Source organism: Blennius ocellaris (genome assembly GCF_963422515.1).
Source record: "Blennius ocellaris genome assembly, chromosome: 7".
NCBI lineage: Eukaryota > Metazoa > Chordata > Actinopteri > Blenniiformes > Blenniidae > Blennius > Blennius ocellaris.
Genome location: NC_137656.1, coordinates 1,176,539 through 1,199,686, shown reverse-complemented (window position 1 = coordinate 1,199,686; position 23,148 = coordinate 1,176,539). Strand labels below are relative to the sequence as shown.

Here is a 23,148-nt window from a genome sequence, read left to right as displayed (position 1 = left end):
GGCCAACCACTGCACCAGTGTTTCCCCACCTCTCTCTCTCTCTCTCTCTCTCTCTCTCTCTCTCTCTCTCCCCCCCCCATGAGGCTCCTGTGTGCAGGATAATCTGCATTTTTAAACTATTTGAATACAAACATTTAAAGTGACGATGCTTCTGGGATTATTCCTGTTTTGTTTTTTTTGTTTTGTTTTTTAACGCTTGTCGGGAGGAAACGAAAGCCCGTCTGTCGGTTGAGAGCGAACGAAGGAGCGTTTTCGGGGCCCGTTTGACTTCCTCACTTCTCTTCACTGCATCTGATGCAAGTCTCTCGCTTCACTTCCTTTCACGGCGGCGGCGTTTCCTCTTTTCTCACTTCCGCTCTCGCGTTTCAGCCGCACGCTTCTGCCGTCGCCTCGGTGGGAAGTCGGGTGAGCCGAGAGGGAACCGCCCCTGCCGCCGCCCCCGCCGCCGTCACCGTGACGATGACGTCGGGTGGAGGAGCTCCGCCCGCCGCCTGAGCCGCCGGCGGACGCTCGCAAGGGGGCCACGAGGCGGCTGCAGCTATGGACGTTGTGGCGAGGTTTCCTCCCTCCTCGTCAGTGACCCCGCCGCCCGCCTCACCATGCTGGACGACCCCGCCGACGTCCTCTACGTCGTCCTGGAGCTGCTGATCGCCGCCTTCTCCGTGCTGGGCAATGTGCTGGTGTGCTGGGCCGTGGGCCTCAACAGCAACCTGCAGAGCATCACCAACTTCTTCGTGGTGTCGCTGGCGGTGGCCGACATCGCCGTGGGCGTCCTGGCCATCCCCTTCGCCATCGCCATCAGCACCGGCTTCTGCTCCAACTTCTACGGCTGCCTCTTCATCGCCTGCTTCGTGCTCGTGCTCACGCAGAGCTCCATCTTCAGCCTGCTGGCCATCGCCATCGACCGCTACATCGCCATCACGCTGCCGCTCAGGTCAGTGACCGCCGGACGTCGTCATCCGCGCCACCAACACGCGGTGTTTTTTGTTTTTTTTTGATTCGCCCCGAAAATCCAAACTCCAAAAAAATTCGGTTTGAGTAAAACGACTTTGAACACTGAGTAGATTTGAAGGAATTTAAATGACAGTCGTCATAAGGAGATTTATTTATTTATTATTAAGGGAAAACAGCAAAAACTATTAGTAACAGTTCAATAGAGTCACAAAAGCCGCGTGAAATGGAAATGACCCTAACCTAAACCGCAAAGTTAGGAACAAAATATTTAATGTGAAATTTACACAATAAAGAATAGAATTAAAGGATATTAACTTCTTGACACTGAGACGTAGGAGTGAAAATGTGTGATTTGTGTGTTTTCGTTCGGAAAATGTTCATATTTCCACTGAAAAACACTCTGAAAATGATGTAGTGTTCATACAGGGCCACTAGAGGGTGCAGTGATCGATCCGCTCTAGGCATTAACAATGGGAGGACACGTTTGGATTGTTGTTACGGTGACCTGTCAAAATAAAAGCACCAAGTCCCAGCAGAATATTGTTGTAGATTTCATTACACAAACAAGCCACAGCGCCCTCCCGTGGCCCGGCAGACGAACTACAGCTGCTGCAACGTAAAAACAACCCTTGTACATGCTTCCTAACGGCAACGTTTTCCCCCGTTTCCATGGAGACGAAGTCAGAGACTCGTTGAGAGAACTTGTGATTTTTTTTTTTTTTAAACTTGTTTTTTTTTTTTTTTTTTTTAACTCCCGTTTCCTTTACCGGTCCAAAATCATGCCTCTGTGACGACCTGATCAGTGGAAAAGGTGGCGAGAAGATGCTGGGATGTATAAAACCATGGATTCAATATAAATAGAAAAAGTTTTCCAGCAGAAAGCAATAAAAAAAAATACCTCTTTGAAATCTGAAAAGCTTTAAAACAAAAAAAATATTCTATTCGTGGATGAAACAATTAAGTGTTTTTCTCCTGTATTTCACACAAATGAGGCCTAATTTGATCCAAAACACGAAAAATGTTCCGACGTCTTTTGTCAATCTCTCAGTCACGTGTTTCAAATGAAGTAAAAAAGTTTAATAAAACAAAAAAACTGAGTCATAATGTCTGACTTGACCAGATCTGAGCCCAGAACATGAAAGCTTGATTGGAAAACCCCAGTATAAAGTCAATAAATGTCGAAATATTCTTTTAAAAAAAAAAAAACAGAAAAGAAATCAGTGTGTGAGTCCCCGGCAGCCGCGGTCTCACAACAGCGCTTCATAATTCATGCAGGGACGATCAGTGAAGACGTGACCTTCGGATAAGTGCGTTCCAGAAACGGCGTCTCTCTGGAGGACGCCGCCGTCCCCGCGGAGCAATCAAACAAATATTTCTTTAATTGCTTATACAGACTTGGTGACCTCCGCGTGACCTCCCTGCGTGATTTCGCTGTGAAAACAGTCGGCCCCGTTCGACTCGCCGTCGGTTTTTTTGCGCCTCAGGATTCCCGTTTTTTTCTTTCTTTTTCCCCTTCAGCTTCCTGCTCCGGACGTACGTGAGGCTTCCTCTGTGTTGTCGTCGTCTTTTTTTTTTTTTTTATTTGTTGCCGTGTTTGTGACGGCGGGGGTGGCCTTGTTTTTCGCAGCATTAACCTTTTGCACTTTTAACATTTGGAGAATGTGATAGAAACAAGCCAAATATCTCAGCTGCTCTCCCACACTGTGCCGCCGGCCCACCAGGAATAGACTGCGCCCTTTGAGGAGTCCTGAAACTGCCTTGTTTGTTTATCCTCGGGGTTTTGGGGTTTTTTTTGTCTTCTGGTTCCGGGATGAGAAGTGCTTCCTCAGGAAAAAAAAAAAGAAAAAGAAACTATCACAGGCAACTGTTCCTATTATCTTCAAAAGATTGTTTTAAATTTTTCAAAATAAGTGCTGCGTGCATTTCTAATGCACCTTTTCCCACTTTTTTTTTTTTTTTTTTTAAAGGAAATAAATTCCACGATGAAGAACCCAGAGCACCTTTTCTTTGCAACTGTTCTTATTATCTTTAAAAGATTGTTTTACATTTTTTCAAAATAAGTGCTGCGTGCATTTCTAATGAATCTTTTCCTACATTATTTTTTTTTTTGTGGAAAAAAAGGAAATAAATTCCACGATGAAGAACCCAGAGCACCTTTTCCTTGCAACTGTTCTTATTATCTTTAAAAGATTGTTTTAAATCTTTTCAAAATAAGTGCTGCGTGCATTTCTAATGCACCTTTTCCAACTTTTTTTTTTTTTAAGTAAATAAATTCCACGATGAAGAACCCAGAGCACCTTTTCTTTGCAACTGTTCTTATTGTCTTCACAAGATTGTTTTAAATTTTTTCAAAATAAGTGCTGCGTGCAGTTCTAATGAATCTTTTCCTACATAATTTTTTTTTTGTGGAAAAAAAGTAAATAAATTCCACGATGAAGAACCCAGAGCACCTTTTCCTTGCAACTGTTCTTATTATCTTTAAAAGATTGTTTAAATTTTTTTCAAAATAAGTGCTGCGTGCATTTCTATTGCACCTTTTCCCACATTTTTTTTTTTTTGGGGGGGGGGGAATAAATTCCACGATGAAGAACCCAGAACACCTTTTCTTTGCAACTGTTCTTATTATCTTTAAAAGATTGTTTTAAATCTTTTCAAAATAAGTGCTGCGTGCATTTCTAATGAAACTTTTCCCACTTTTTTTTTTTTTTTTTTTTAAAGTAAATAAATTCCACGATGAAGAATCCAGAGCACCTTTTCCTTGCAACTGTTCTTATTATCTTTAAAAGATTGTTTTACATGTTTTCAAAATAAGTGCTGCGTGCAGTTCTAATGAATCTTTTCCTACATTATTTTTTTTTTGTTGAAAAAAAGTAAATAAATTCCACGATGAAGAATTCAGAGCACCTTTTCTTCGCAACTGTTCTTATTGTCTTTAAAAGATTGTTTTAAATCTTTTCAAAATAAGTGCTGCGTGCATTTCTAATGCACCTTTTCCCACTTTAAAACATTTTTTTTTTAAAGTAAATAAGTTCCACGATGAAGAACCCAGAGCACCTTTTTCTTCGCAACTGTTCTTATTATCTATAAAAGATTGTTTTAAATTTTTCAAAATAAGTGCTGCGTGCATTTCTAATGCACCTTTTCCCACTTTTTTTTTTTTTTTAAAGTAAATAAGTTCCACGATGAAGAACCCAGAGCACCTTTTCTTCGCAACTGTTCTTATTGTCTTTAAAAGATTGTTTTAAATCTTTTCAAAATAAGTGCTGCGTGCATTTCTAATGAGCCTTTTCCCACTTTTTTTTTTTTTTTTTTTTTAAAGTAAATAAGTTCCACGATGAAGAATCCAGAGCACCTTTTCCTTGCAACTGTTCTTATTATCTTTAAAAGATTGTTTGAATTTTTTTCAAAATAAGTGCTGTGTGCATTTTTATTGCACCTTTTCCCACATTTTTTTTTGGGGGGGGGGGGGGGGGGGGGGGAATAAATTCCACGATGAAGAACCCAGAGCACCTTTTCTTTGCAACTGTTCTTACTATCTTTAAAAGATTGTTTTAAATCTTTTCAAAATAAGTGCTGCGTGCAGTTCTAATGAATCTTTTCCTACATTTTTTTTTTTTTTTGTGGAAAAAAAGGAAATAAATTCCACGATGAAGAACCCAGAGCACCTTTTCTTTGCGCTGAAGCGGCTGTATACACTGTAAAGCCAAATTAATAATCATTCCTAAAGCTGACGGCTCTGCGGTGTCTCGTTTTTTACAAAATCAAAAAAGCTCTTATGTCCAAGATAATTCATTACTAAAGACCTCCAGGACTTCAAACTAATGTTTACGATTCATGAACTTCACCATCGCCACCAGCAGTCATTCCTCATGTTTATGAGAATTTTTTTGTCATGTTTATGAGAATTTATTACCCATATTTACTAGTTCCAATTATCAAATGTGATTTATAATCATAATTATTCTTATATGAGTTTTTATACTCTGTTACGGGCAGTTAGGGTTGGTGTGTGTGCGTGTTTTAATTTTATTTCTATTATTTCTATTTTGATTTTATGTGAAGCCCTTTGAGTTGCATGTTTATCTGTATGAAAAGTTTGATTTGATAATTATTTAGATATGTGTATATTTCCCGCTGTTCTTTACCTAAAATGACATCAAAATAATTTTTTCCCACAGATTTATTGCAAAAACAGAGACCAGAGCTTCGTCTTCTGCCATTTCACAACATTAAGCAATGACCTGGGGCGACCTTTGACCTCTTTGACCCTCGCCGCTGATGTTTCTCTCTCTCTCTCTCTCTCTCTCTCTCTCTCTCTCTCTCCCCTCCAGGTACAACAGCTTGGTGACGGGCGAGCGAGCCCGGGGCATCATCGCCGTCTGCTGGGTGCTGTCCATCGCCATCGGCCTCACCCCCATGATGGGCTGGCACACGGTGTCGCCGCGCGGCAACGGCACGGCGTGCCCGGGCGGCAACGGCAACGGCACGGCGTGCCCGCCCGGCCTGATGAGGTGCCTGTTCGAGGAGGTGGTGGTCATGGAGTACATGGTCTACTTCAACTTCTTCGCCTGCGTGCTGATCCCGCTGCTGCTGATGCTCGCCATCTACCTGTGCATCTTCATGGCGGCCCGCCACCAGCTCAAGCTGATCGAGGTGAAGGCGGCCCACGGCGAGAAGACGCGCTCCACGCTGCAGAAGGAGGTCCAGGCCGCCAAGTCGCTGGCCATCATCGTGGGGCTGTTCGCCGTCTGCTGGCTGCCGCTGCACATCATCAACTGCTTCACGCTCTTCTGCCCCGAGTGCCGCCGCCCGCCGCTGTGGGTCCTCAACGTGGCCATCATCCTCTCGCACGCCAACTCCGTGGTCAACCCCTTCATCTACGCCTACCGCATCCGCGAGTTCAGGCAGACGTTCCGCAGGATCATCCGGCGCCACGTCCTGGGCCGGCAGGAGGGGTTCCGCGGCGGCGGCGGCGGCGGCAGCAAGCGGAGCTCCGCCCACAACAGCATCACCACGGACTCCGTCCGGCTGAAAGCCAACGGACTCAGTCTGGACGTCTTCGCGGAGCACGGCGGCGACGGCCGCGGCGGCTGCGAGAGCGCCCACATGTCTCCCGTAGGGGGCGGCCTGGTGGCGGTGTCCCACCTCCCTCTGTCCGTCGTCATGTCCCACTGTCCCAGGACGGGTCCGTGTCCGCTGCAGGCCCTCGGCCGCGGCCGGCGGCCCACGGACCGCCGCCGCGCCCGGCGCCCGGACGAGCCGGAGGAGGAGGAGGAGGAGGGGGGGAGGAGGAGGAGCGGCCGGAGCCTCGCCTCGCTGTTCGACAAGCAGCAGGAGGAGAAGAGCTGCATCGGCGGACTGAGCGAGGCGTCCTGACAGATCCGCGGGAGAGACGCCCCCCCTCCCTCAGCGAACGACGGACGACCACGAACAGCTTCCGTCTGTTCAGCCTGAAGGAAACAAGCCACTGTTTAAACACTGGGACTTTTTTTTTTTTTTTTTTTTTGAGACGAGTTCAACTGGAGTCTGAAGGCACTGCTGGTGGTCCACCGAGGACAGACTGCTGCTCAAAACCCCAAAATTTGGACTCGGTGTTTCTCAATGGGACTGCAGGGTGTCGTTGCTATGGCGATTTCTGCGTTATTGCAAAGAAAAACTCAAACTAGCTGAGCTCTGACAAGTCAGTTTTGTCTCCATACGTGTTACATTCATGCTCTGCTGATTCCAAATGACGGAACTTTATGTGAGAAACAATCGTGTGATGGATTCAACAAGAATTCTACCATTAAGGATTCAAGGACTTTAATTGTTTTTTTTTTGTTTTTTTTTAATGTACTGGTACAAAACTCGCCTCGTCGACGCCAAAAATATAAAAAGGTAAAGAATGACATAGAAGAAGATAGAAGTAAAATACAAGACAAAATAATAATAGAACTAATGAAAGCCTTCATGTTTTTTATCAGACGACAAACAACAAAGTGATCAAAGGGCTCCATATGACTTGATAGAAACATTAGAACGTTTGGCTTCGCTGTAAGGTTGAGGTGAATCAGAGATGGAACTACAGCTGCCACCATCACCTTCCTCCTCCTCCTCCTCCTCGCTGTTCTTCGTCTCTGCAAATTCAAAATGACAGAAATTCTCCATTTTAAAGATGAAAGAGGAGATTTTTCACGATTAACTCACCACAAGTCGCCCGGTTAACTAAATTGTCAATTGACTGAGCGCCTTAATTGTTTCATGGACTGGAGAACTCAGGTCAAAGGTCAAGAGGCAGCAAACTGAACCGCAGCTCCTTCACAACTGGCGTAAATTAGGAGAAAGAGAAAGAGAAAGAGCGCCGTTATGCGGAAAAGCGATGAAATCATGGTTAATATTTGTGATATTTGACACATGAGCCAACCGATCATGTGTTTTCTTCATGTCCTGTAACTGTTTCTACGACGTGATCACATGAGGTTGTTTTCCCTTTTAAACGGTTAACGAGTTCAAATTAAAAGCCACTCTGACGAGCAGCCATTTTGGGGTTTTTTTTCCCAACGGGGAGAAACGGGAAAGGTCCGTCCCAAATGTCCCTCCTGCCTCCTTATCGATCCACTTCTCCTGAACCCCAGAAGTGTTTTGTGTAGCGGCCATGATGAGGACTGTCCGAATTCTCAGTAAGTAAAGGAAAGGAGGCTTGTTGCTTCCTTTAGAGCCTCCTTTAGAAGCCTCCTAACACCTTCCCTTAACCCCTTTAAGAAGCCTCCTAACACCTTCCCTTAACCCCTTTAAGAAGCCTCCTAACACCTTCCCTTAACCCTTTTAGGAAGCCTCCTAACACCTTCCCTTAACTCCTTTAAGAAGCCTCTAGGAAGCCTCCTAACACCTTCCCTTAACCCTTTTAAGAAGCCTCCTAACACCTTCCCTTAACCCCTTTAAGAAGCCTCCTAACACCTTCCCTTAACCCCTTTAAGAAGCCTCCTAACACCTTCCCTTAACCCCTTTAAGAAGCCTCCTAACACCTTCCCTTAACCCCTTTAAGAAGCCTCCTAACACCTTCCCTTAACCCCTTTAAGAAGCCTCCTAACACCTTCCCTTAACTCTTTTAAGAAGCCTCCTAACACCTTCCCTTAACCCCTTTAAGAAGCCTCCTAACACCTTCCCTTAACCCTTTTAGGAAGCCTCCTAGCACCTTCCCTTAACTCCTTTAAGAAGCCTCTAGGAAGCCTCCTAACACCTTCCCTTAACTCCTTTAAGAAGCCTCTAGGAAGCCTCCTAACACCTTCCCTTAACCCCTTTAAGAAGCCTCCTAACACCTTCCCTTAACCCCTTTAAGAAGCCTCCTAACACCTTCCCTTAACCCCTTTAAGAAGCCTCCTAACACCTTCCCTTAACCCCTTTAAGAAGCCTCCTAACACCTTCCCTTAACCCCTTTAAGAAGCCTCCTAACACCTTCCCTTAACCCCTTTAAGAAGCCTCCTAACACCTTCCCTTAACTCTTTTAAGAAGCCTCCTAACACCTTCCCTTAACCCCTTTAAGAAGCCTCCTAACACCTTCCCTTAACCCTTTTAGGAAGCCTCCTAGCACCTTCCCTTAACTCCTTTAAGAAGCCTCTAGGAAGCCTCCTAACACCTTCCCTTAACTCCTTTAAGAAGCCTCTAGGAAGCCTCCTAACACCTTCCCTTAACCCCTTTAAGAAGCCTCCTAACACCTTCCCTTAACCCCTTTAAGAAGCCTCCTAACACCTTCCCTTAACCCCTTTAAGAAGCCTCCTAACACCTTCCCTTAACCCCTTTAAGAAGCCTCCTAACACCTTCCCTTAACCCCTTTAAGAAGCCTCCTAACACCTTCCCTTAACCCCTTTAAAAAGCCTCCTAACACCTTCCCTTAACTCTTTTAAGAAGCCTCCTAACACCTTCCCTTAACTCCTTTAAGAAGCCTCTAGGAAGCCTCCTAACACCTTCCCTTAACTCCTTTAAGAAGCCTCTAGGAAGCCTCCTAACACCTTCCCTTAACCCCTTTAAGAAGCCTCCTAACACCTTCCCTTAACCCCTTTAAGAAGCCTCCTAACACCTTCCCTTAACCCCTTTAAGAAGCCTCCTAACACCTTCCCTTAACCCCTTTAAAAAGTCTCCTAACACCTTCCCTTAACTCTTTTAAGATGCCTCCTAACACCTTCCCTTAACCCCTTTAAGAAGCCTCCTAACACCTTCCCTTAACCCCTTTAAGAAGCCTCCTAACACCTTCCCTTAACCCCTTTAAGAAGCCTCCTAACACCTTCCCTTAACCCCTTTAAGAAGCCTCCTAAACCCTTCCCTTAACCCCTTTAAGAAGCCTCCTAACACCTTCCCTTAACTCCTTTAAGAAGCCTCTAGGAAGCCTCCTAACACCTTCCCTTAACCCCTTTAAGAAGCCTCCTAACACCTTCCCTTAACCCCTTTAAGAAGCCTCCTAACACCTTCCCTTAACCCCTTTAAGAAGCCTCCTAAACCCTTCCCTTAACCCCTTTAAGAAGCCTCCTAAACCCTTCCCTTAACCCCTTTAAGAAGCCTCCTAACACCTTCCCTTAACTCCTTTAAGAAGCCTCTAGGAAGCCTCCTAACACCTTCCCTTAACTCCTTTAAGAAGCCTCTAGGAAGCCTCCTAACACCTTCCCTTAACCCCTTTAAGAAGCCTCCTAACACCTTCCCTTAACCCCTTTCAGAAGCCTCCTAACACCTTCCCTTAACCCCTTTAAAATGCCTCCTAACACCTTCCCTTAACTCTTTTAAGAAGCCTCCTAACACCTTCCCTTAACCCCTTTAAGAAGCCTCCTAACACCTTCCCTTAACTCCTTTAAGAAGCCTCTAGGAAGCCTCCTAACACCTTCCCTTAACCCCTTTAAGAAGCCTCCTAACACCTTCCCTTAACCCCTTTAAGAAGCCTCCTAACACCTTCCCTTAACCCCGTGACGTCCTAATGGTAAAAGTCCATCAATAAGAAGAAAGGAGGAACCCGTCGTCGTTAAAGTGTTGAATAACTTTTCACGTCACCGGCGACGGACCTGCACTGGGAGTTCTGTTCTGCGCCTCGTCGCTTCCTGCCGCTCGGACTTCTTTGGCCACGTTTGATGTTTCGAGCAAAACGCGCCACGCTTTCTCCAAACAAACCCCAGAAATGTGTTGATGCAAACCCACCGTCCTCCCAGTCAGTCGACGCTTTTATGTGCTTCCCTCACTTAATTTATTGCGAATGTTGACACGGTTTAGTAAATGGTTGGAAAAGAATTCGAGGCGGGATTGTTAATGATTACGTGTCGCAGCAAACTTTCCCGGGCAGCTGCTGCTCCCGCGCTTACGGGGGGGGGGCCTTCCATATTTTCTGCTGTCATTTAGTGCCTGTTTAGTTTAGTTTTTTTTTTACATCCGTGGAGGCCACCGGAGCGTCGTTCTGCAGAGGGAGGGCCGTCACGTCGGCTCTTCGCTGAGGAGGTCTGCAGGACCGAGACGCTCCTTCTGGGCAACGGTTCATTGAACTGTCAAACTATCTCTGCACTTTTTCGTCTTTCATCACAAGGTCAAGTTTGTGAACGCTCTGTTCTTTTTGAGGATTCGCCACGGAAATCTCTGCACCTTCACATGCAAAAATCTGATAGGTATTTATTTCTTGTGTTTTGTCTTGAAGGAGTCGTATCGTCCAGCTTTTCAACACTTTCACAAGGTCTCGTTGCTCCAAAAAAACGTCGTATTCGTACCCATCTAGGGGAAGAGGAAGGAAGTACTTCCTCTCGTGGCGCCATGTGCCAGAGCAGAGCTGCCTGATTGTGGGAGGAGTCAAAGGGGGGGAGGAGCCTACCTTGATTGTGATTGGCTAAACCCCCTGATGACATCATATAGGGTTTGATTTCTGATTGGCTGCTTGGAGCAACACACTTTTTAAAACCTGGAACAAGCCGGGGAGAGAGAGGACACACTTTCTACACTTCTGGCGTGTCGTTCCAGGTGTGGAGACGATTGTTACTGCTGGAGAACCTTTACAAAGTGAATTCTGCATAAGATTGACCATTTAAAACTCCACGTTTTATCATCCATCTTTGTCAAAATAAAAGCAACAAAGGAGAGACTATTAAGAATTAATTTGTCATACTTTGAACTCACTATCTGCTTGAGTTTGTTTTTGTTTTTATCTTTTGTTGCAGTCCCTTCAACCAGTTATGAATGTCATTGAAAAAAAAAGCTTACGCTTGAAATAACGACCAATAAAACAGGATTAATTTTGCAGATTTTACTGCTCATAGGACTGATGAGAAACGCTAACTGACAGCTGGTGGTATTTTCTAATATGTATTATTGCACAATTGGCAGTTTGACAGTCATTTTGTGATTCAGCTCGTCATTTAAAAAGGCCCCATTTATACGACAACATTTTCAAGTGAAAACCGAAAACTTTTGTTGCATTTTTGGGAGTCGGTTTAAACAACAATGGCACTTGGAGCCGCTGAAGTTGGTTTAGGAGCCGCTGGCAAAAAAAAAAAAACTTTTTGAGAACGGGTCCCTTTTTTCGAAAACGCTCCGTCTCTGTGTAAACAGGGGGGGGGGGGGGAATGCAACTTTTCTGAAATGCCACTACAATGCAACGTGGTCGTCTGTCCACCTAGAACGTTTTGTTGTCCCATTATGAAGCGAAATGGCATTTTGATCTCTGCAGCCACGGCGTCATTAGAAAAAACAATCAGCAGCGCCCTCCAGTGGTCGCACATGAGAATGACACTGGGCAGTGACTGATCAGTGTTTCTCTTTTCTTCCATCATTTTCAAAACGTTGCTGGAGTAAACGTGAAACAAAAACAGCCAATTGATGTCCTTTAACTTGAACGTGCAGACGTATTAATAGCACTAAAAACAGATATTCCCACATTTACAGCAGACTGACATAGATGATACGCTCGTTTAAAAGTTTTTACATGAGACTTTAAAGTGAGTTCCAGAGTTCAGGCCCCAAGCAGGCTGGTCTGTTATTTGTGTCAACCATCCAACCGGAAGTTCAAAACCATGGACAGCCTTATGAAGACAATATGTGTAGAACAAGTAAAAAAAATATATATATATTTTTAAAGATAGAAAAGGATTTTTGGAGATTTCTGTTTTTTTTGTTTTTTTTTACAGGCCAGGGTTTCTCTATGATTAAAATAACATATTACACTGCAAAGTTTTACATAGTTTCCTATGAAGTGCGTGCAAATTTGGTTTTGTTTTTTACTTAACAAAACCAAAAGTCATTAAAATTGTGTTAAAGGCCAAATCACGAATTGAATTTCTGACAGATGCGCAGTTGTTTCAGGTCAAAGTCGCTTTATTTGTCAGAATTACACATGCTAAAATATGCAGGCTAAAATATAATAATTTCAATGTCTTTGTCACAGAAAGAACAATTGTTGTAACCAAAATTTAACCTTAGTCTAAAAAATATCTTACGTGTCAAAAATGCAGCAGAAGGATATATATCTTTCTATGAATTTACTTCGCTTTTTCAAACATATTTGTCTTCATCAGCTACGATCCATTGAAACATTCTGCTGCTCATTTTCAGTGTGATTTTTTTTATTTTTTATTCTGACCTCCACGGCCACCGTAGTTTTCCATACACGCGCACCGCAAAACACATATTTATGCTGCAAGTATATATTTTTATTTCCTTACATTGACAAACAGCAATGTAATTTTTGTTTTGCTACGTTTGGTAAAATAACAAACAAACAAACAAAAAAAAAACGGATAGGGGGCAATAATGCTCCATTTAATAGTTGCCACCTGCCGTAAAAAAAAAATACAAATCAGCCTCCAGAACTGTTCTTTCTTCATTATACCTCGGACAATTTAATAAAACATGTAAAGTGGCTCTTCGGGACGACATTGTCCACATCACCCTGTCTGGTGTTTCCCTCTGAAGTGTCCTTGTTCTGTTTGAATTCTGTTATCACACTCCTGAACCCTAGGGGGCGATAATGCTGCGTTTAATAGTTGCCAGCCGCCGTAAAATACAACGAAGAAGAAGAAGACGGAGACGGAGGAGAAGAAGAAGAAGAAGGAGAATAATAAAGAAGGAGAAGCAGCAGCTCTGGAGGCGGTTTGAAGCTCCACAGTTTCCTCGTAGTGTTGTCGAGTCTCCCGGAGGAAATATTTCATCTCCTGCAGCAACAATGAGTTCAGTTCAGGCTTTGAGAGAGTTTATCAACGAGCGACTCGCTGCTGCTGCTGGAGAAATATTCACCGTGTTTCAACAAACTATCATCCAGTACGAGGAGGAGATTGTCCGGCAACGCAAACGTCTTCAACTCAGCGGGAAACCTGGAATCGTGTTCCACAGAACAGGTATGGAAACGTGAGAATGAACACGTGATGTGGCTGCTGGAGGATCGTTACGTTTGTTTTGAAGCTCGCAGACAGAAACGAGGCTGCAGCTGCAGTTCTGGTTCACAGTGAAACAATAAGGCCGTTGCTCGGCTAATCCCCCGCCGGAGGGCTTTCTATTTTCTCACAAAGCCAGTTCTAAGGCAGCACACTTGGTACACTAAAGGGTGTTCCATGGGTCCTAGTAGATAATAATGTAGAATCTGAAAGGTCTTCTCCATAAGCTATGTCAAAATACGTCTCCAGAGCCTAATGCAAATTAGGTCAAGGTCACCATAGTATCCCTTCCCCCTCTGAGATGTATCCACATGTGAAGTTTGGTCACTGTGGGCCCAGGGGTTGCCGAGATATAGGTAGAAACGTTCGAACGTACGGACGTTTGTGTGGAATATCAAATATTCTTTTCTATTTTCAATGTGATATTAAGTAAAACTTTATTTTAATTTCTATTTTGATATGATGTCGCATTTCAAAATAAAATACCTTTAAAAAATTTAATATAACGTATATATATATAATATAATGGAGGCATTACGGTGACTCTCTAATAACAATAATAATAATAACGATGATGGTGATGATGCGTTCAAGTGTTGCTGGGAAAAAATCCTAGTTGTGAACCAGGTCAAACTGGAAACTTCCTACCAACATTTCAGAAGTCGGAGAAGTTAATGATGCATCCACACTTTGTTCTCCTCTTATTTTTCAAAGCACACGGCGACTGACACTCTGGCTTTCTGAATGTTTGTCTTTCAAACGCAGCCTGTCCCGTCTCGTCCATCCATCACTGTAAAACACTCGCCTCCATCACACCAGTGACTTTTGTCTGCTTTCCCTCCAGAGAGTCCACAGCGACACGCTGGTCAGCAGAAGACGAGCTCCAGTCTGCAGCAGGAGGAACATGAAGCTCCAGCCATTAAAGAGGAGGAGGGTCTGGTGGAGGACACCGTCACTGATGGTGAACGTGACGATTCCCTGGACTCCGTGAGAGACTGGACCAGCCAGAGACTCACTGCTGCTGCTGTGGAAATATTCACCCTGTTTCAACCCACCATGGTCCAGTACGAGGAGGAGATTCTCCATCAACACAAACTTCTGGAACTCATTTGGACGCCTCAGATCAAGCTGCACAGAACAGGTGTGTCAGAGTGTGAATGAACACATGAATGTGGCTGGTGGAGGACCTCCATCATTAGGACTGTTTGATTTATCCACCACAGACTGAAGCCGGATTTGTGTCTCTTGTGTTTTGAGCATCTTTCATCACCTTCATTCACCAAACACACTCGGTCTTCTTCTCCACTCTCTGCTTCAGCTCAACCCCACAGCGCCCCCTCTGGTGCGGGAGTGTAATCACAGCAACGGCACAGCATTACGCTTTAGTGAACAAATGAGCTCGTTTCCCCAAAGAAACCTTCCTTCTGAACTCTACTGTCTTTAGTAGCCAGAACTTTCACAATGTCCGTCACTGTATAAAATGTATGTTCACCTCTATATTAGTTTCACAGCGTTTCTGTAATGATTGTAAACAATCTTACTGTGTGTGAATGCAACCAACATAATATAGCAATAACGAGCTTAAAGTGCCCATATTCTAGAGGTTTTCAACAATTTCTCGTAGTTGACAGGAGTCCAACTACATTGTTTTGTTTTTAAAGCTGGAAGAAGTAGAAGTAATGTAACTAACCTGTAATCTGCTACTATTTTGTCCCTCCAGAGCTCCGACAGCATCATGACTGTGGGGAGGAGCAGCTCTTTAAACAGGAAACAGACTCCTGTGGAGAACAACCAGAACCAGAACCTCCTCAGATCAAAGAGGAACCAGAACCTCCACAGATCAAAGAGGAACCAGAAGAACCAGAACCTGCTCAGATCAAAGAGGAACCAGAACCTCCACAGATCAAAGAGGAACCAGAAGAACCAGAAACCCCACAGATCAAAGAGGAACCAGAAGAACCAGAACCTCCTCAGATCAAAGAGGAACCAGAAGTACCAGAAACCCCTCAGATCAAAGAGGAACCAGAACCCCCTCAGATCAAAGAGGAGCCAGAAGCACCAGAAACCCCACAGATCAAAGAAGAACCAGAACCTCCTCAGATCAAAGATGAACCAGAACCTCCACAGATCAAAGAGGAGCCAGAAGAACCAGAACCTCCACAGATCAAAGAGGAACCAGAAGAACCAGAACCACCTCAGATTGAGGAGCAGCAGGAACTCGGTAGCAGCCAGGAGGGAGAGCAGCTTCTACTGAAGGTTGAAGGTGGTTCCTTTTGGGTTCCTTCTATTGAGGAGCAAAGTTCCCTGAGTGAACCAGAAGAAGAACCGGACTCTGAGCAGCTCCTCTCTCATGACTCTGAAGTCCACCATGTGACTAAACATCTGGACTCAGAACCAACTAGAAATGTAGAGCTGAAGAAACTCATCATAGTTCCTGGTGACCGTGTGGACGAGGTTCCTGAGTCAGAGAACCAGGCTGAAGGTGAAAAGCTTCTTTGTGAGGAAACATCTGGTGAAATTGTCTGTAAGAAACGTAAATTAAGTCAGAATTTACGAACCGACGCTGATGAGAAGTCGTATTCTTGTGAAACATGTGGAAGAAGTTTCAGTCAGGGCAGTGCTTTGTTGCTTCACAAGAGAACCCACACAGGTGAGAAGCCGTATCCTTGTGAAACATGTGGAAGATGTTTTAGTCAGGGCAGTGCTTTGTTGCTTCACAAGAGAACCCACACAGGTGAGAAGCCGTATCCTTGTGAAACATGTGGAAAAAGTTTCAGTCGGCGTGATACTTTGTTGGTTCACAAGAGAACCCACACAGGTGAGAAGTCGTATTCTTGTGAAATATGTGGGAAAAGTTTCAGTCAGGGCAGTTCTTTGTTGGTTCACAAGAGAGCCCACACAGGTGAGAAGCCATATTCGTGTGAAATATGTGGGAAAAGTTTCAATCAGGGCAGTACTTTGTTGCTTCACAAGAGAACCCACACAGGTGAGAAGCCGTATTCTTGTGAAACATGTGGACAAAGTTTCAGACATAAGAGTCATTTGTTGGTTCACAAGAGAACCCACACAGGTGAGAAGCCGTATCCTTGTGAAACATGTGGAAAAAGTTTCAGACATAAGAGTCAATTGTTGGATCACAAGAGAACCCACACAGGTGAGAAGCCGTATTCTTGTGAAACATGTGGAAAAAGTTTCAGTCAGGGCAGTACTTTGTTGGATCACAAGAGAACCCACACAGGTGAGAAGCCGTATTCTTGTGAAACATGTGGAAAAAGTTTCAGTCGGGGCATTATTTTGTTGCGTCACAAGAGAACCCACACAAGTGAGAAGCCCTTCACTTGTGACACATGTGGGAAAAGTTTCAGTCAGACAGTTGATTTGTTGATTCACAAAAGAACCCACGCAGGTGAGAACCCGTACTCTTGTGAAACGTGGAAAACATTTCAGCCATCAGAGTAATTTGTTGGTTCACAAGAGAACCCACACAGGTGAGAAGCCGTAATCTTGTGACACATGCGGGACAGACTTCCTCGCCGTCGTTCGTTGCTGCACCACATTAAAAGTGTCAAAGAGACGACGTCATGAACGACTCCACGGGAGGCCTCATTCAGGAAGTCCAGCTTGAGCCCAAAATCACAAGGTCTCATCCAGTTGAAAGGAAACGTTGCTGCTTTGAACTCTGTTCAAACTTTGCTTCAGGAAATGTTTGTGTTTCTGGGGTTGTTTTGTTTGTTTGTTTGAAAAAATGTGACACTAAAGACGTTGTATGAGCAAATGTGAACTTTGAAGAAATGTCATTAAAACGTTGACATGAATCCAGGGAGTTTTGTTCTTCAGTGTTTGTTTTTTATTCAACATGAACGAGTCGTAGTTGAACTTTTCACTCTTTTCACGCCACGCAGGAAGAACTACTGAGGAGAACTTGGTGCCACCTTGGTCTGGCGCCATGACATTAGACCAGAGTAGTTTCACATGCTGTGACGTCTACATTTTAACGGCTTTCACCAGATAACAGATACTTTGAGGTCAGTTTTGCTTTCTCTTGTATCAACTTAGGTTGTAAAACTTGTCCTGGACGACGACCAGCCGTCCTGATGGGATGTTACCGTCACTCATACCTTATCAGGAAGGTCCATGCAGGACCATTTGGACTCTAGAACATGAGACAGATCCTACACTCAGTAGAGGAAGCAGATTGATCAGTAGGTGTGTTGATTACGCAGCGCAAGTTTAGGTAGTTAGGCGCCTTTACTACATGGATAACTGTTAGACTCAAGTTTTCAAACATAAACTAGTGAACGTTGATTAATGAAGATGAGATGCATTGAGAAACTGAGTGTGCACACGTGATGACAAATGGTAGATACGTGTATAAATGTGTGACAATGGTCACAGTACGGTAGAAAGTGGGCCGCAAACCCTGAAGTTATTTAGGAAGGCCTCAGGTCTGTTTTGTTGTGATGTTCCTCTGAGACGGGACATTAAATAGGACTGAAGGTGTAGAATATACGTTTAAAGGGGTTATAGAAATAAATCCACTGTTGACGCTCCACCCTCACGCTTTCCCCACAAGGACACCTCCCATCCCACTTGCTCATAAGAAGTAAAAAAAAAAAAAGGGGGGTGAGAACAGAACAATAAAGGAAACTTGGATATTTAGCTGCTTCTAACTGATTGGAAGTGTTTTGATTTGCATAACGCTGCTGTACCACAACGTCTCGTTTGCTCGCGAGAGATTGAACTCCTGTGTGTTTTGTTTCTCTCTCTCACACTCATGATATGAGTGTATCAAGCTGAACTCCAACCTCCCTTCCCGTGGCGACCCCAGGGGTCAACCGAGCAACCAGTCACTGGCTGAAGCTGCTGGCTCCTGCAGGCCCCGGGACCCCAGTCTGACTCAGACAGGCCAGTGAGGGTTTATTCACTATGCATAACTTACACAGGTACACAGGTACACAGGTCATAAACATGGAAGTGATAAAACACAAACAATCACAACAGATTCTTTGAACATCATTATTTAATGAAATAACCTTCTTCAGTCGAGATTGTCATTCACATTCATTATAGCGGAGATTGCTCAAAAGACTACATTACCCAGAATGATCCACTCCTACTGAGCATGCTCAAAGCGACACTATAACTCACGTGATGTAAACACTTGCACGCTCGTGCTCACAAACTACGCCCGTGCCTTTCAAACACACATTTAACGGGACTAACTATGTTACTCAAACACACAACACATCAAACCTATCGTGTTAATGTCAGCCGCCAAGTTAGCTAAACAACTAAGGTCTCAAAGTGATCATGAGACTCAACAATCAGAGCTTTGTAGCGCAGGAACCGGAGTCGGAGGCGGCGTGTCGAAAGACGGTGCCAACGACGGCAGTTTTATTGACATTAAGCAGAGGGAATAAAGAATGGGAACGGAACGTGGCTCTCCACTCGGCGGCTGCTAACTAAGCTAACTAAGCTAAAAACACAACCACCAGTGCACCAGTATAAACAGTCCCACCGCAACCCATGTACGTAACTTATGTTCCGCTGATGAATTATGTAAAACTCACTACAGCTTGATGATAAATAGGTTGTTTTATGTGAACCTTTGCCTTTATACTGCATTTGATTTTGTTTTATTTTACAGGTAATAAGAGTTATTCTGTACATAAGTGAGTCAAGTTTTGCATAAAGCTGACGAATATGTGGCTTCAGTGCAGCAACATTCTGTTATCACACTGCTGAACCCTAGGGGGCGATAATGCTCCGTTTAATAGTTGGCAGCCGCCGTAAAATACAACGAAGAAGAAGAAGGAGCCGGAGAAGGAGAAGAAGAAGAAGAAGAAGAAAAAGTTGCGGGAGGAGAAGGAGAAGGAGAAGAAGAAGAAGAAGAATGAGAAGAAGGATGAGAAGAAGGAGGAGAATAAAGAAGAGAAGCAGCAGCTGTGGAGGCGGTTTGAAGCTCCACAGTTTCCTCGTAGTGTTGTCGAGTCTCCCGGAGGAAATATTTCATCTCCTGCAGCAACAATGAGTTCAGTTCAGGCTTTGAGAGAGTTTATCAACGAGCGACTCGCTGCTGCTGCTGGAGAAATATTCACCGTGTTTCAACAAACTATCGTCCAGTACGAGGAGGAGATTGTCCGGCAACGCAAACTTCTTCAACTCAGCGGGAAACCTGGAATCGTGTTCCACAGAACAGGTATGGAAACGTGAGAATGAACACGTGATGTGGCTGCTGGAGGATCGTTACGTTTGTTTTGAAGCTCGCAGACAGAAACGAGGCTGCAGCTGCAGTTCTGGTTCACAGTGAAACAACAGGAGTGACTTTAAAGCAGAAAGTTTCGGGGTTAAACGGAGAATCTGTCTGAGAAACGAAGCGAACGGTGTTTGTGTTGTTTGCCAGTGGAGGAAGTGACTTATTGACACTCAGTCTGAGCTAACATGCTAACATGACTGGTTTGTGCTGCTTCGTGTTTACAATGGAGACATTAAGGTGCCTCTCTAATAACAATAATAATAAAGGAGACATTACGGTGACTCTCTAATAACAATAATCATAAAGGAGACATTACGGTGACTCTCTAATAACAATGATAATAAAGGAGACATTACGGTGACTCTCTAATAACAATAATAATAATGGAGACATTACGGTGACTCTCTAATAACAATAATAATAATGGAGACATTACGGTGACTCTCTAATAATAATAATGGAGACATTACAGTGACTCCAGTAATAAACTGTGGTCAAACCAGCCCGCAGTTTCAAAAAAGTAGTCAAGTGAGCTGTGCGGCTGTCGGCTTCTGTGAAGAATCAACGATGCAGCGTACTATTTCCGCCAACTGATTTCAAAATAAAAGCTGCAATCACCTCCCCTGGAATGGTTGTCAGTTTAGATAAAGAATGATTTATTCAATCTAGAAACTACTTATATAAGGTTCTGAATTGATTTTTATTTTGTATAGAAGGCAGGCTTATTTCAGACATGGACAAAAATGTGATTATTCAAATCTATAACAACAAAATCAAATACATTTAAATAGATGCACACAAAACATAGAGCAAAGCAAAGCCAAATGTAAGTAATTAAATAAAAAAGCCGAATGAGAAACGTAGATGGACTAAAGGTTAATTTAATTAGAGTTTGTGTGCAATATCAAATATTCTTTTCACTGATGATGCGTTCAAGTGTTGCTGGAAAAAAATCCTAGTTGTGAACCAGGTCAAACTGGAAACTTCCCACCAACATTTCAGAAGTGGGAGAAGTTAATGATGCATCCACACTTTGTTCTCCTCTTATTTTTCAAAGCACACGGCGACTGTCACACTCTGGCTTTCTGAATGTTTGTATTTCAAACGCAGCCTGTCCCGTCTCGTCCATCCATCACTGTAAAACACTCGCCTCCATCACACCAGTGACTTTTGTCTGCTTTCCCTCCAGAGAGTCCACAGCGACACGCTGGTCAGCAGAAGACGAGCTCCAGTCTGCAGCAGGAGGAACATGAAGCTCCAGCCATTAAAGAGGAGGAGGGTCTGGTGGAGGACACCGTCACTGATGGTGGACGTGACGATTCCCTGGACTCCGTGAGAGACTGGACCAGCCAGAGACTCACTGCTGCTGCTGTGGAAATATTCACCCTGTTTCAACCCACCATGGTCCAGTACGAGGAGGAGATTCTCCATCAACACAAACTTCTGGAACTCATTTGGACGCCTCAGATCAAGCTGCACAGAACAGGTGTGTCAGAGTGTGAATGAACACATGAATGTGGCTGGTGGAGGACCTCCATCATTAGGACTGTTTGATTTATCCACCACAGACTGAAGACGGATTTGTGTCTCTTGTGTTTTTAGCATCTTTCATCACCTTCATTCACCAAACACACTCGGTCTTCTTCTCCACTCTCTGCTTCAGCTCAACCCCACAGCGCCCCCTCTGGTGCGGGAGTGTAATCACAGCAACGGCACAGCATTACGCTTTAGTGAACACATGAGCTCGTTTCCCCAAAGAAACCTTCCTTCTGAACTCTACTGTCTTTAGTAGCCACAACTTTCACAATGTCCGTCACTGTATAAAATGTATGTTCACCTCTATATTAGTTTCACAGCGTTTCTGTAATGATTGTAAACAATCTTACTGTGTGTGAATGCAACCAACATAATATAGCAATGACGAGCTTAAAGGGCCCAGATTCTAGAGGTTTTCAACAATTTCTCGTAGTTGACAGGAGTCCAACTACATTGTTTTGTTTTTAAAGTTGGAAGAAGTAGAAGTAATGTAACTAACCTGTAATCTGCTACTATTTTGTCCCTCCAGAGCTCCGACAGCATCATGACTGTGGGGAGGAGCAGCTCTTTAGACAGGAAACAGACTCCTGTGGAGAACAACCAGAACCTCCTCAGATCAAAGAGGAACCAGAACCTGCACAGATCAAAGAGGAACCAGAAGAACCAGAACCTCCTCAGAGCAAAGAGGAACCAGAACCTCCACAGATCAAAGAGGAACCAGAACCTTCACAGATCAAAGAGGAACCAGAATCTCCACAGATCAAAGAGGAACCAGAACCTTCACAGATCAAAGAAGAACCAGAACCCCAACAGATCAAAGAGGAACCAGAACCTCCACAGATTAAAGAGAAACCAGATGAACCAGAACCTCCTCAGATCAAAGAGGAACCAGAACCTGCACACATCAAAGAGGAACCAGAACCTCCACACATCAAAGAGGAACCAGAAGAACCAGAACCTCCTCAGATTGAGGAGCAGCAGGAACTCGGTAGCAGCCAGGAGGGAGAGCAGCTTCTACTGAAGGTTGAAGTTGGTTCCTTCAGGGTTCCTTCTATTGAGGAGCAAAGTTCCCTGAGTGAACCAGAAGAAGAACCGGACTCTGAGCAGCTCCTCTCTCATGACTCTGAAGTCCACCATGTGACTAAACATCTGGACTCGGAACCAACTAGAAATGTAGAGCTGAAGAAACTCATCATAGTTCTTGGTGACCGTGTGGACGAGGTTCCTGAGTCAGAGAACCAGGCTGAAGGTGAAAAGCTTCTTTGTGAGGAAACATCTGGTGGAATTGTCTGTAAGAAACGTAAATTAAGTCAGAACTTAAGAACCGACGCTGATGAGAAGAAAATACTTTGTGAACTCTGTGGGAGACGTTTCAGCCGACAGGGTAGTTTGTTGATCCACATGAGAATTCACACAGGTGAGAAGCCATACTCTTGTGATTCATGTGGGAAAAGTTTCAGTGGGGGCAATCATTTGTTGCGTCACAGGAGAACTCACACAGGTGAGAAGCCGTATTCTTGTGAAATATGTGGGAAAAGTTTCATTCAGAGCAATGATTTGTGTCGTCACAAGAGAAGCCACACAGGTGAGAAGCCGTTCTCTTGTGATACATGTCAGAAAAGTTTCAGTCGGCGCAGTGCTTTGTTGATTCACAAAAGAACCCACACAGGTGAGAAGCCATATCCTTGTAAAACATGTGGAAAAAGTTTCAGCTTTCAGAGTAATTTGTTGGTTCACATGAGAACCCACACAGGTGAGAAGCCATATCCTTGTAAAACATGTGGAAAAAGTTTTAGCCGTCTGAGTCATTTGTTGGTTCACAAGAGAACCCACACAGGTGAGAAGCCGTAATCTTGTGACACATGCGGGACAGACTTCCTCGCCGTCGTTCGTTGCTGCACCACATTCAAAGTGTCAAAGAGACGACGTCATGAACGACTCCACGGGAGGCCTCATTCAGGAAGTCCAGCTTGAGCCCAAAATCACAAGGTCTCATCCAGTTGAAAGGAAACATTGCTGCTTTGAACTCTGTTC

General features: G+C 44.2%; 2 protein-coding genes and 1 long non-coding RNA gene across 3 annotated transcripts; all 3 read left to right on the top strand.

Moving 5' to 3' along the window:
• Positions 1 to 599: 599 nt before the first annotated feature.
• Positions 600 to 6,330, top strand: LOC308132729 (adenosine receptor A2b-like; the record flags this gene model as incomplete). Its single annotated transcript, XM_080499910.1, has 2 exons — positions 600 to 934; positions 5,286 to 6,330. The coding sequence occupies 2 exons, from the start codon at positions 600 to 602 to the stop codon at positions 6,328 to 6,330; spliced, it is 1,380 nt and encodes a 459-aa protein (XP_080356036.1).
• A 6,882-nt stretch (positions 6,331 to 13,212) lies between these two features.
• LOC308132014 lies at positions 13,213 to 15,253 on the top strand. Its single transcript, XR_013936673.1, has 3 exons — positions 13,213 to 13,286; positions 14,167 to 14,463; positions 15,043 to 15,253. It is a non-coding gene; the product is annotated as an uncharacterized lncRNA (long non-coding RNA).
• A 3,379-nt stretch (positions 15,254 to 18,632) lies between these two features.
• Positions 18,633 to 23,119, top strand: LOC308132728 (uncharacterized protein; the record flags this gene model as incomplete). The annotated part of the gene is made up of 4 exons (XM_080499909.1): positions 18,633 to 18,698; positions 19,128 to 19,521; positions 20,768 to 21,064; positions 21,644 to 23,119. The coding sequence occupies 4 exons, from the start codon at positions 18,633 to 18,635 to the stop codon at positions 22,963 to 22,965; spliced, it is 2,079 nt and encodes a 692-aa protein (XP_080356035.1). The 3' UTR covers positions 22,966 to 23,119.
• Between the last annotated feature and the right edge of the window lie 29 nt (positions 23,120 to 23,148).